General features: G+C 32.1%; 2 protein-coding genes and 1 pseudogene across 2 annotated transcripts; 1 reads left to right on the forward strand and 2 right to left on the reverse strand.

Moving 5' to 3' along the window:
* LOC109353584 (DNA-damage-repair/toleration protein DRT100-like) lies at nt 4,211–5,494 on the forward strand. Its single transcript, XM_019595919.1, has one exon. The coding sequence runs from the start codon at nt 4,231–4,233 to the stop codon at nt 5,335–5,337; it is 1,107 nt and encodes a 368-aa protein (XP_019451464.1). The 5' UTR covers nt 4,211–4,230; the 3' UTR covers nt 5,338–5,494.
* Nucleotides 9,165–9,963, reverse strand: LOC109353963 (annotated as a pseudogene).
* LOC109354998 (zinc finger A20 and AN1 domain-containing stress-associated protein 5-like) lies at nt 11,227–12,231 on the reverse strand. Its single transcript, XM_019597875.1, has one exon. It carries the CDS (start codon nt 12,073–12,075, stop codon nt 11,560–11,562), a length of 516 nt encoding a protein of 171 aa, XP_019453420.1. The 5' UTR covers nt 12,076–12,231; the 3' UTR covers nt 11,227–11,559.

A 13,947-nucleotide genomic window follows, 5' to 3' on the forward strand; every position in this document is an offset into this window, starting at 1 on the left:
TACGCATAGCCTCAACACTGAATTTCATCTTCTTGCACCCAATCTCTACTCTTTTTGGCTTTAATTCATTTAAACTACACAACATAGTCAAAAACACCCGCCCAACCCGAACAAAGAGAAATAAAAGCTAAAAACAATCCTAAAGTCCTAATTATATCCTAAAATGCAAGTTAAATGCAATGCAAATGTAGCATAATTTCACACTCATCAGATAATATTGCGGTAAACAGAAAGCGCATGAAAGTGTTGTTATACATCTAAAATACGCGTTGTTGAGCTGCAACTTTGGCATACTTTCTATTATTATCGTCATCATTGTTGAACGGCTTAAATTCTTGATGTTAAAGTGAGGGTTTCATTGTTGAATCTATAAGTACCTAAGCGCTCATTGATAAGGTTGGCAAATGGATGGATTTGGATTTGAATGTTAATGGATGGATAGAAAGTCATTCTTCAATCCATATAAATTCATTTAAACTAAATTTTTGAAGTTATCCAATTTATCCATATCAAAACTTAATTGATGGAATCCATCCATAAAGATGGCAATATGAGCATTATATGTGGGCCGACTCGCATTGCCCGCAAAAAATACGGGCATGACATCACATTTTTGTTTGTTAGCCCATATTGCCTAGCCTACTTGCCCACTACAATTGCGAGCATTTCAAGCGGGCTACATAGGCGGCATGTGGGCATAAACTGTACCCATTTGGTGTAGGGCTAGATGGCCAAACCTAGAGACCGACTCACTTGTGTGACAGTGTGACCTGTGCATCTCCATTCTTCGAGACCAAATCTCACCATTTACAGAAAAGACCAAATGACACCGTTCACACAACACAAATACAAGTTCCATTCTTCTCATTCTTAGAGACCATTGCCCTCTACCTCTCCTTATTAAGGTATTTAATTTTATCTATCTATTTATTTCTCTCTTTTGTTTGGCTACCACTTACACAATATTGTTATTTTGATCCAACATATATGATTTGATAACTTTGGCATGTAGCATTTTTTTCAGTTAAAAAAAAATAGTTCCCAAACTCTTAGTCTCATCTAGACTTTTCTATTTTGCTAGATGTTGTTGTGTATCATTGGTCAGTCTCATTCTCTTATTCATTTTGCTAGTGGTTGTGTTGCAAAAGCAACATTATAGCTTCTTCCAAGTGATGAGAAAATAGCACCACCAATAAAATTTTATGTTTTTTAGTGTAAATAGTAAAATGTATGTGGGTCACCCGCATGCCTGTTTGTCCGTTTTAAAACGGGTAGGGCACGTGATTTTGTCCATTACGTATTTGTGGGCATACCCATGTCTGCTTAAGTTTTGCGGACATAATGCGGACACGAGCAAAACGAGCCAAGCAATCTATTTTGTCATCTCTATCTATCCATGACTCCATTTTTATAGATTTAGATGGATGGATATCTAATCCAATTGATTTTTTATTATAACTAAAAACACTATTGAATAAAATCATTATTTTAAAAACTATTATCTCAACAAAACATATTTTAAAATCATCTTTTAAAAAACCACTTTTAAAATCATTTTTTTAAAAAGGTTATTTTTTTTAAAAAATGATTGTTTTTAAAATGTGATTTTTTTTTAACTTTTAAAAAAATTGCAATATTCTACAAGCATGCGATGTTTAAGATTATATGTGTAAAGTTTTTAACAAATACTTATAAAGTGTAATATATATGCACTATTAATATAAAGATTATATATAATCACTATATTATTCGTCATTTATTTAGATTACTTTCACTAAAGAGTCAGTGATGATTAAATATAAATGGTTGATAATGTAGTGACAGTGTATAAAATTCATAAATTGTCAGTATATACATTCTTTTCTCATGTACTTAAGAATAAAATTTTAATATTAATTACATATACATATCTTATAATTGATATCAATTTAATGAAATATTAAAAGTGAGAGTGTGAATCATAAATATAATTGCTTGAATTTATTTATTTTTAATATTAAACCAAATTAAAAAACAAATAACATCATTTTTTGAATTTTTGTTTTTTGGATAGATTGAGTATCCTTCAAAATTGATATATCCATTGGATATAATGGATGGATTTGAATCCATCTATTGGATATAATAGATGAATTTGAATTCATTCATTATCAACATTATTCATTAGATTATATCTATTTAAATATATTAACTATAACGTATAGATTTGAATGGATTTATTTTGTATGAATTAATGATTGTGGATAATTTTATCATCACTACTCATAGAGTCGTGGGATATGTCTTAACTTTGATGAGCCACCAAGACTTCACTCACCTAAACTTTTTTGTCAATCATACATAAAATATTACAATCACAAACAAAAATAGTAATACTTCATTAGTTCCATATTTTTTGATGTTTTACATTTCTATTGTAATTTTTGATGTGTTTGTAAACTAGATATATATTTATGTTTTACATTCAAACTATAAGTTTTTATCTCCTATTTCTAATTTCTTTGAATTCAATTTCCAATATATATTATGAAATTATTTTAGTTAGACTATATCAAACTTTTATATCATTTAATGATTTCTTAAACTATGTGTCTAATCCTAAATATATACCAAGAGATTTGTTTTTAACAAATACACTTTTTATCATTTATATATGTTTTATCTACTTTCTCTGCTTTACTTTTGCCCTTAGCTAGCAAATCTAAGTTTAATGATGACCATAAACTACCAAAAATCATGTCCACCGTAGTTTGGGGAGGCGGTGAGATTTTCCATTCGTCATTATAGGCCACTAAGACTTAGTACTAGCATAATGATATGTTTTTTTACACAAAGCTACACATTACCGTGAATTTCGCCAAAGGAAAAGCCCTTTAATCATGAAATTATGAAAATCAAATGTAATAATTATTGACATGATTATAAGGTTCAACATTAAAATCATGAATTATATATATAGACATTTTTCTGTGTAACGGTAGAAGTTTGTATTGTTCGTAAATCCAAATTAGCGGATGACTAAATATCAAATTTTACCAATATAATATAAAATTACACTATCATAATATGATGCATAATATATTTCATCGATATCATATAAAAGAGTTTATTTTCTTAAATTAAATGTGTCAATTAAAAACCAACAAGGTCCGTCATAATTAATAGACAATTGAGTTTCTTAAAAATGATATTATGAATTCGATCCACACTATATGTATTGAGAAGGCTCTGTTGCTAGAGAAAACTCGCTTTGGTGATTTTTACACCTCGAAAATTATTATTTTTAAAGAAACCCTTATGTGTCAAAAAAATCCCTCTTGTTAAATATATTGATTCCAGAAAACCTAAGATTTGTCACCCTTATGTGATTCATGTTTTGTTTATTGATGAATGAGTAGATAGTGATACCTAAAGCATTTGAGTTAGACTTCTCTTTATTGAAGTGTTATATAAAAGTAAAGAAAAAATAATCCACATTGACATCAAAAATAATTTGTCTCTCCATTACTAGAGAAGAGTCTAATCAAAACATTTGCTTTACCCTTAAGTCATTAATGCTATATTTCGATGAATAAAATAGAGTGAAATGAGATTCAGTGGTTTAGTTTGATTATACTGAAACGAAGTAAATGGAGTTACTTACTATCTCACATATGCATGTGTATTTTCATCTTTATCGATGCACATTGATTATAATAATACATATCATAATTAATACAATCCTCCATGAAGATCTGAAACCTATCAGATACATGTGGTACCATGTGCAATAAACTCACCTAAAATAACTGTGGTTAAAGTCACATTCTCTGTATATCATCATTTCTCCCTATTAACCTATCAAATTCTCTTTAGTAAATTATTATCTTATATACTCATTGTCTCCTCTAATTATAATGAAATAAAACTTATAATAAATATTTAAAATTTTTAATTGATATCATATATATTGCTATTAACCTATCAAATAGATAGGAGTAAGGATTATTTGGCAAGTACAACATAGTAATATATAAAAAATAATATATGATAATACTTTTATTATTTTATTTACCATGAAATCACATTTTTTTTTATTAAAAATATATATAAAAATAACTATTTAATGGAGAGGGTTTGTTCATCAAATAGTGACATGATTTATGAAGTAGTACTTATTCACCAGACACGTAAATATGTATATAACTCATGCAAACTCACCTCATTCCATTGCATCAAACACAGCACAAAATGGCTTCATTTTCATCCCTATCCTTTCAAACTCTCATTCTCTTCGCCGTTATCTCTGCCGTTACCCCCTGCCCGCCGTCAGACCGGGCAGCACTCTTGGCCTTCAGAGCTGCCCTGACCGAACCCTACATGGGTATCTTTAATTCTTGGTCCGGCTATAACTGCTGCCAAGGCTGGTACGGCGTTACCTGCGACCCCACCACTTATCGTGTCACCGATATTACCCTCCGAGGTGAACCATCGGAAAAGAACCTTCAGAACCTTCGCCGGAGTTCCGGATTAATGACCGGGAATATCTCGCCGGAGATTTGCAACCTGGACAATCTCACCACTCTCGTCGTCGCCGACTGGAAATCTATCTCCGGCGAGATTCCGTCATGCGTTACCTCCCTCTCCTTGCTCCGAATCCTCGATCTCTCCGGAAACCAAATCTCCGGCGTGATTCCGGTTGACATCGGGAAGCTCCAGCGACTTGCTGTTCTGAACCTCGGTGATAATGCTATCTCCGGTAAAATTCCGGCGTCGATTGTTGACCTCGCCGGACTAATGCACCTTGACCTTGGCAACAATAAAATCTCCGGCGAGTTACCCTCCGATTTCGGAAAACTCGGCATGTTGAGTCGAGCTTTATTGAGCCAGAACAACCTCACCGGTTCAATTCCTAGTTCGATCTCTAAAATGAACCGGCTCGCGGATTTGGATTTATCAATGAACCAATTCACCGGTTCAATCCCGGTCGAGTTTGGACAAATGAAGGTTCTCTCTATTCTCAAATTGGATAGTAACTCTTTATCGGGTCAAATACCATCCACTTTGTTAAATAATGCGGGTATGGGTATATTGAACTTGAGCCGAAACGGGTTAGAGGGTACCATACCCGATGTTTTTGGGACAAAGTCTTATTTCATGGCACTTGATTTATCGTTTAATAAATTGACGGGTCGGATACCCGGTTCGTTATCGGCGACTCGATTTATTGGGCATTTGGATGTGAGCTACAACCACCTTTGTGGAACCATACCAATTGGCGCTCCATTTGATCATCTTGATGAGGTGTCATTTAGTAACAATGATTGTTTGTGTGGAAACCCATTGAAAACTTGTTGATGGATCACCCGAAAAATGTATTGGGTTGTTGTTGAATGTTACTATCCATAATGAGTTGATTGTAATGAAGCTTGAGTGTGATTTAGTTTTGATTTTCATGTAATAGATTTTGTCAAATATCAAGTAATGTACTGAAATATTTTTTTTTATATGAGTACTATTACATACTGGCAATACTTCTAGCACACTTTCATACTTTGTATTATAAACTTAGAGGGCATTCACGAAACAATGTATATTGTTGTTAGTTTTCGGTAGATATTGAAATATATCTGGAATTGGATTGAGTGTATGATATGCTAATTTGAAAAGGATATTAGAGTTGAGTGTTGTATCTTAAAATATTGTAATAACGAGATGGGTTTGTATATTTTAGTGCTGAAAGTTGAAACAAGCAAACAGATGAGGAGAGTAAAAAGCATATGCATGTGCATACAAGTGAGAATGGATCTTGTGTTGCATGTGGGTGGGACTGGGAAGATGAGAAAGATTTGGGTTATAATTTCATTATTGTTGTCACATTAATTAATGTAAATGTATAAATTATACAAGCATTATTGCATGGTCGTTACATTTCTCTAGTCACTCTGCAAACGGTCTTTCTTCATTAGAAAAATTTAGTGGGTCAAATAAGAAAATAGAGAGATCACAAAAATAAACATATATGTTCAGAACTCCATATACATACATGATTTAGTACCACTTAAAGTTGGATTTGTAAATCAAACTTTTGTTGTGGAACATGTATGACTGATTTTCTTAAAACGTCTCAGCCAGCTGACTATCTGATCAAATGTCTTTACATTACATTAATATGCATATATATTCTTTTGATAATGCTTGTTTTAAACTTAATTCTAGAAAAATTCAATTTAATATTTACATGTAAAGTTATTTTCAATTTAAGCAACCTTATAAAAAAATGTTTTTAAGATTTGAACTAGTGATCTTTAGGTTATAAATCAACAACCTTAATATTACATAATTCATCATCTTAAAAATTACATATTTTATAAATTTTGGGACAAACCTTCACTTTTATAGGTCCCCACTGTTTTAGGAAAAGAATCATCTCAATCAGAAAAAAATTGTTAGTTTTGCACTTGTATCGTAGATATTAAAAATTATATATATATATAAAGAATAGAAGTATCATATAATTCTATCTTTTCATACTATTTTTTATATACTTATCTCTAAGTACCTCCCGTACTTAGAGATCCTAATTGACTATTTTATGACTGAAAATATATTTACCTCATAGTTTCTCAATCATACAAAACACCACTAAGGAATAAGGAACTATATTATGGTTCCTTTACTGTTACACTGTTTTTCAGTCCAACCATTACCAATTTGATAATACTTTGCATGATTGCATGACTAAACTCATCACAAAATTTTATAAGAACTAAAATGATAACTCTTGTATTGGAGGAGAAAAATATGGAATTCCTCCAAAATCTATCAATGATATTACTTTTGCCATGGTATCATGATATGTCTTAGTTTCTCAAGCTACCATTTAAAGTAAAACTAATCTTAACTACAATAACCGAAAACTATCTAAGAATGAGTCATTTTCATCTTTAACATCCCCTCAAGCTGGAGAGTGAATATCATTAACTCTCAACTTGGGTATAAGGTAGCAAACATGAAAAGTCGGATCTAGAGTTTGGAAGAACCACCAATGAAAGAATAAATCACCAATTAAAGGAGGCAAATATCAGAACTTGATCTTGGACTAAGAATATTATGAGACATTGTTGTATCTATCTTTGTCATATCCCCCGTTATGTCAAGATTGAAGAAATTTTGGTGAAGACTCTGAATATACTCAAAAGCAAAATTACATGTAACCTTGGAGTCATCAGATCTAGAGTGGCAATCTTGGAGATGAAAATAAGAAACATCGAGGAAGGAGAGGAAGAAAAAGAAAGTAATGATCCCAAATATGTCATTAGGGTCTTAAAGAAATTTCAAGACATATAAGAATTCTTCAAAATATAGCACATGAAACTAGGAATATTGTGCTAGTAGAATTAATGGAAGAAATATAAGAATTCATAGAAGAGAATGAATTGAAATTGAAAGTAGTTGTTCATCAAGAACAAACATAATAGAAAGAAGATCAAATGAGATTATCTCAAGAATACCATATTGGTTTCTTGACTAAAGAATAAGTGAAAACTAGAATGTGATCAAATATGAACATTTTTTTGTTCAATGAATGCTAAAAAAACCATTTTGGTTTCTTGGCAAAAGATTGAGAGAAATATGAGCAATTTTTTTTTGCTCAAGAATATGATAAAGAAAGAATAGAAAGAAACTTGTTGAAGAATGTTCTAATCCCAATGATAAAGATGATAGGGCAAGTGTACCAATTGATGAACCCTCAAGATAAGACACAGCTTGGTGAACCATATGTGTTGAAGTTCTTGATTTTGATTCTTTTGCACTCACTTTGATGGTTAATGCATGATGATGTCGATGAATAAGCCAAGAGAGAATGGAAAAAAGGATCCAAAAACTACCAATAGGAGTGCTCTAGGGGAGGTTGGCATATTTTCTGTGTATGAAACTGTATCCTCAAAATGATAAGAGTCATTTGCACTACAGTGCAGATTTCCATCAACTGTTGAACAATATAATTCCTAAATGGCACAACCATCAACTCATCCATGCAATCAAGCAGCTCCAAGAAATTGAAAGAAGAAATAAAAGAAAGTTTGAGAAATAGATATTTTGCTATGATATCATCTTAGTTTCTTAGCAATCATGCAAAAAAGAAAAGAAGAGAATTGAAAGAGCAAAAAAGAGAAGAAAATATTGAACTTGCATTATTATAATTGAAATATGTATAAAGACAAAGTGCAAATAATTTATACAAAGGAAAATTGGTAATTGCTTGAAACTCAAGCTACCATTTAAAGTAAAACTAATCCTAACTACCATAACTAAAAACTATATAAGAATGAGTCATTTTCATCTTTAACAATATGAAGAGAGAAGGGGGTAACAACAATGCTTTCCAAAATGCAAAATTTAACATGAAAAAGAAATAAATGCTTCTCCAATATAACAACATAAAATGTGAATCCCAACATGTGAATGGAGAAAGTTAGATGAATATTAATACAACCTCCCAACTGAACACCAATTTTATTCTTTTCTTTGTCGGTTAATCGGTTAGATTTGACCCCAAAAAAATGCCTCATCCTTGCTCTTGTTCAAAAGGGTAAGAGATAGGACTCCGGGAAGATATCTTTTGTCTCGAGATAGTGTACCATTCCACATGTCAATAATTGTTGTTGATCAGAAAAATATTTAATTATTAAATTTTTAACTTAAATATATTTTTTTAATCGATTACAAACAATGATACATGGTTTGGTATACTATATAAGACTTGAGACAGTAGATGTGTTTCAGATATACACGGTTGAAAGCAAAGATGAACTGGTGCCTTTAAGGATATTAAAACAAAGGTCCATCTCAAAGTTCAAGTGATGGTAAATTGGTAAGAAACAATGTACCAACTAGAAAAATAGCAGAGGGCCAGAATGAACCATCTTTAAATTAAAATGAACAGATCATCAAGAATTTACCTCAGATTGAGAACAACTACAACAGAGTTTGTGAAGCACAGCCTACTTGAAATGGACTAGTTTTTCAATTCTTATTACCCTACAGGACATCTTTAACATGTCATCTTTCCATTCTTACTTGGTATGTGTTAAGAACAAAACAGGTTTAGCATGGTTACATAACTGTCGTCACTCGTCATTATGAGATGATTGATATCGATCAATAATATATCGAAGGCAAAAGTTCCAGCAAATCCTGTATTACATTTAACACAAAAACTCAATGTTGGCAAAATTTAAATGGACAAATCCATGTAATCATATACAGATTGAACTATAATAATCAGGCTAAAAACATCCTTAAATCTCAGATTCAAATCCAATATTCCAAAATCCTTCAGGAGTCATAGGTGGGACATACCTATATCAATGCCTAGAAACACCATCAAGATGTTCACAGTGGAAATTGTGCTTTCTATTACCATGTTCCTTACCATCACCATTGGGAAGAGCAGCCTCATAGAACTTCCTGCATTGTTTGCATTCAACTCATTTCAAATTTTTGATCTCAGCTTTCTTCCTCACTGGTTCAACGTACTTGAAACTCCTTTTGTTGACCATTGGAATTGAAGATTCCTTCTTCTGAGAACTGCTTTTCGCATTCAAATCCTGTGTTTCATCATCTAAACTGTCCATGCTAATGTCTTTCTGAATCAGGTCTGGGAAATTTTCTCTGATATTCTCAACAAGGGTATCAAGAAAATCGTCACGAGGGTCCGGACCTGCTCAACTTTGATGTGCCCTGGTTTATCTCCAGGAAGATGCAAACTGCTTTATACTAGATACAGAACCAGAGTTCGTGCTGGAGGGACATTTTGGGACACAATGGGAACTGGAAGAAGGAGGAGCCAAGTTAGGTCCGGTTGTCTTCCTTTGATGCCTTCTCCTTCATTTTATTCATCTAACATGCAGCAACAAACACATCAGGAATTCTATCTTCAAGGCATAAGTAATCAGTATTCGGTAATAACAATAACATGATAAGATATTTTTGTCCTTCTATATGCAATGAAATAATACTTGCCATTGAAAACACATCTAAAATCATATACTTGCATGGAGAGGATCCTTGTTCATTTAGTCTTACCGATAAAAGAATTTCTTCTAAATCCTAACCTACAGTCCCTAAGCACAGAATAGAAAAACTTGTTTGCATAAATTCCAAACATGGTTTTGAGTTGTAGACCACATTATATGATGCACTAATAACACTTTGGTTGTAGTGGCTACAACAACCACCCATAATAGCAGAGTGCCTTAGCCACAATTGCCTGCAGGAAGGGTATCATCTCATATAGAAAGAGAGTGTGTCTCTCCATGTTGACACTTCTTCTGATCGGTTGGAAAATATATATTTAAGTTTAAAATTTAATAAAAATTATTCTTCTAACTAATCAAAGAAAATGGTACATTAAGTGACACATTTTTTTTCAGGACAAAAGATGTGCTTCCTACATGAATGCAACCAGATTGCAGCTACTGACGATCTTAAATTTAAATTGCAAGATAACCACAACCATGATCTTTCATATTGAAATGCATCTTCACAAAACTAAAAACATCTTCATAATACAGTGAATGTAAACATAAAGACCCACAAATAAATAAGTAATACCTACAGTAGAAATACATACAGTAGAAACTTCTCTTCACCATTTTCTGTGATTGGTATCTTATGCTTAGGCAAGTTCTCATATTTCATATTTTCAAAATTGAGACCAAACTTATGGACATTATCAAATCATATTTTCCTCGGTGAAACGATTCCTCTAAATTCTCAATTTATCGATATCATCGTCACATGTCAAATCAAGTGGGCCAGCCCAACTTTCTATCATCGACACTATTCTCGAAAATGTCAATTTCAAAGTACAAGACAAATTTTCAACTATACCCCCATAGCACTATCTTCTTTTTTTATCTTTTAATGGGAAATGGATCCTCTCCGGTACTGGAGAGTCTAGTGCTGGATAGGATGATGACACGTGGTCAAATTCTTTTTTTAACGACTACAATTACATGTTATTTTTTATTATAAATAAATAAAAACCGGTACCGGAGAGGAGTTGAACTAAAATGTGGTAGTGCTTCCAACCCGTTTCAGAAATTCAATTTTCACTTCTATAAATCTAACGAGATATTAGACGAATACATATAGTCTCGAATCGAATTCGCTTTTATATTTTGCCCATGATTTAGTTCCTCTAAGTCTAACTTTCATTTCTTGAATTCAAAACTAAAACAAAACTAGTTAAAATCAAACACATACATTTAATCACAATAATAACTTATAAATTATCAATCGTACAATAAAAACCATAATTTAAAAACTAAAAATAAAAAACAAATCTCGATCGAACACAGATCACATAGAAGTTCATCTTTTCGGTAACAATCTCAGATTTCACACGCTGTGAGTTCTTTCTTTCTGTGTATCTCTGAGAAAGAGAACACGAATAATTAAACATCGATCGTGGAGAAACGACAATCAACGACACCGTTTCGTTTTATCTTTCTCTCTTCACGATCTCATCAACGATTTTCCGATTTTCACGATCTTCATCGTTTTCCAGATTCAGACTTTGACAATCTTCGCAGCTTTAACCACCGGATTCTCCCTCGCTATGGCTTCCCGTCCGGCGGTTTTATAATCGTAGCTACAATCATGGCGATCGGAGTACCTATGCTGAGAACAGAAAAGCTCGCCGCACCTGCACCGGAATCCGGTCAGACCGACTCTCTTCCGGCAACCGGAGCACCGATTCACCACGCGCTTAGCCTCAGACAGCATCAAATCATTAGATCTCGGTTGATCCGGTTGCGTAGCGGTTTCATCTTCGTCGGAAGGGTGAGATCTCTTCGGCGAGCGTGATGACGTGGCAGATCTGGTCGTAGCTGTAGCTTCACCGTCGGAGAATCTAGAAGGCGGTGGTGAGATCGCAGCGGTGGTTGCGTTAAAACACTTCTGGCACATGTTGTTATTGGTGGAAGGGTTAACGGTAACGCCGCAGTTATTAACGCACGGTGTTATGGTAATGGTTTCCGTAACCTTCTTAAACTCCGTCTCCTCCTTTTCCGTTTTATGAGCCATGAAGAAGGTTTTGGAATTTTTTTTTGTTACGATTAGAATACGAAGAGAGAAAGAATAGGAAAAAATGAAGGATTGTTATGAAGATGAAGGAGGAATGAGTTATTTGTAATAAGAGAGGATGGGTTTGTTTGTGAGGTTGGTAATAACAATGGAATATTATGGGCTACATAGAGACGCGTATTAAACATTTTCATCACATTTTTGCAAATTACCAATTTGTCCCATTTTCTTCTTTATGCTCCTACTTTTTCTTTTTTTATTGAATACTAAATTTTATTATGAAAAGGGTAAAAGTAAAGTTGTTGGTTAATGAAGGTAATATTATGAATATTGTCTATGTCCCAAATTATGTATTATACTAATAAAAATATATTTTATCAGTTGAAATATTAAATATTCATTATTTCTCTATTTTTACTTCAATATTATTTATTTAGAACATAATTTGAGACAAAAAAATCTTTATTCATATACATCTACCTTTTTCGTATTTTAATAAGTGGAATCTCATGTATTAAATACAGGAAGCATACCATTTTAATATCCAAACACTTAAACTATTCAAACTAAACTTAAAGATTTTGAATATGAATTAGAATAATATTTGTGGAGAGTCATAAAAAATGTTAAGATTAAATGATTTAATCACATTTTATCTTTTTTATTGTCGTGTTTGACCTTTTCAATTCTTAAAAAAAAAACAAATTGGTAATATGTTAAGTTACAGAAATAGGTTTTTACTTTTTCTTGTCCCCACCTTCTCTTTTGACGTGTTTGTTGATGTCGTTATTATGTGTAACTTAGGTTAAGTCCTCGAGAACCAAAGTTAGTTAGATGCTAATATACGTAACAAATATAATTCCCGCTGGTATACGTAACAGATATAATTGCCGCAAACAAATACAGAGAGGTTTACCTTGCGCTTGAGATTCATTTGTGGATGATGAATCATGACTATAAATAATATTTATGCATAAAATATAAGATTATCTTTGCTGTCTTTTTTGCGCATGACATTGTAAAAGAATGTATAATTGATGAGAGAAAGCATAATGATTCCCTTAAAAGTAAAAAGGAACATACTGTGTGTTTTTTTAAGGGACAAATAATGTAGTATTATGTTATTTTAATTAAAGAGAAAGGTAAAACACGATCCGTAAATTTATCACTATGTAGAATTTAACATTGAATTTAAAAGGCATGGACAATTTAATTCTTAAACTAAAAAACATGTGATTTTTTCCTTAGTCTCTTGCCGTAAAAAATTAAAAGCTAATTGAAAATATTATGTACAAAGCAAAATTCATGATTCCATTTCACATTTGTTTGGAAATGCATGAGTTAAACCATGTATTGTACATAAAGTCCAGGATATTTTTGAACAATGAAAAACTATTGTGTATTAAGGTAGTTATAATTTTTTTGATGTGTTTGAAATTTGATATTTAGCTACCAATGACTAAAATATGCATCATGCTAAAAATTAGAGGTATATTTGACTACTTTATTTTAATTATAATGTTTTTTATATACAGACTTAAATGCAAAAAAAATTATGTCATAAACAGTAAAATTATTGATTTCAAGGTCGAAACCTTCTCTTATGTATGGTGAGCAAAACACATTTTATTCCTTCAATTTGACCGGAACAAAAACGAGTTCTGATTTTATAAATTAGATCTAGTATATATTTAGAACGGATTTGGAAAAAACTCGAATTACCCAAACACAACCAATATCTAGTACCTTTTAAATGCATGTTTTTTAATTACCTATAGATGAAAAGATTTCTTAACTTAAATAACTAGCATTTAGTAATATACTTATTATATTGTTATTGTCTATTTTGGAATATATATATATATATATATA

Source organism: Lupinus angustifolius, chromosome LG08 (assembly GCF_001865875.1).
Source record: "Lupinus angustifolius cultivar Tanjil chromosome LG08, LupAngTanjil_v1.0, whole genome shotgun sequence".
In the NCBI taxonomy this organism is placed as follows: domain Eukaryota; kingdom Viridiplantae; phylum Streptophyta; class Magnoliopsida; order Fabales; family Fabaceae; genus Lupinus; species Lupinus angustifolius.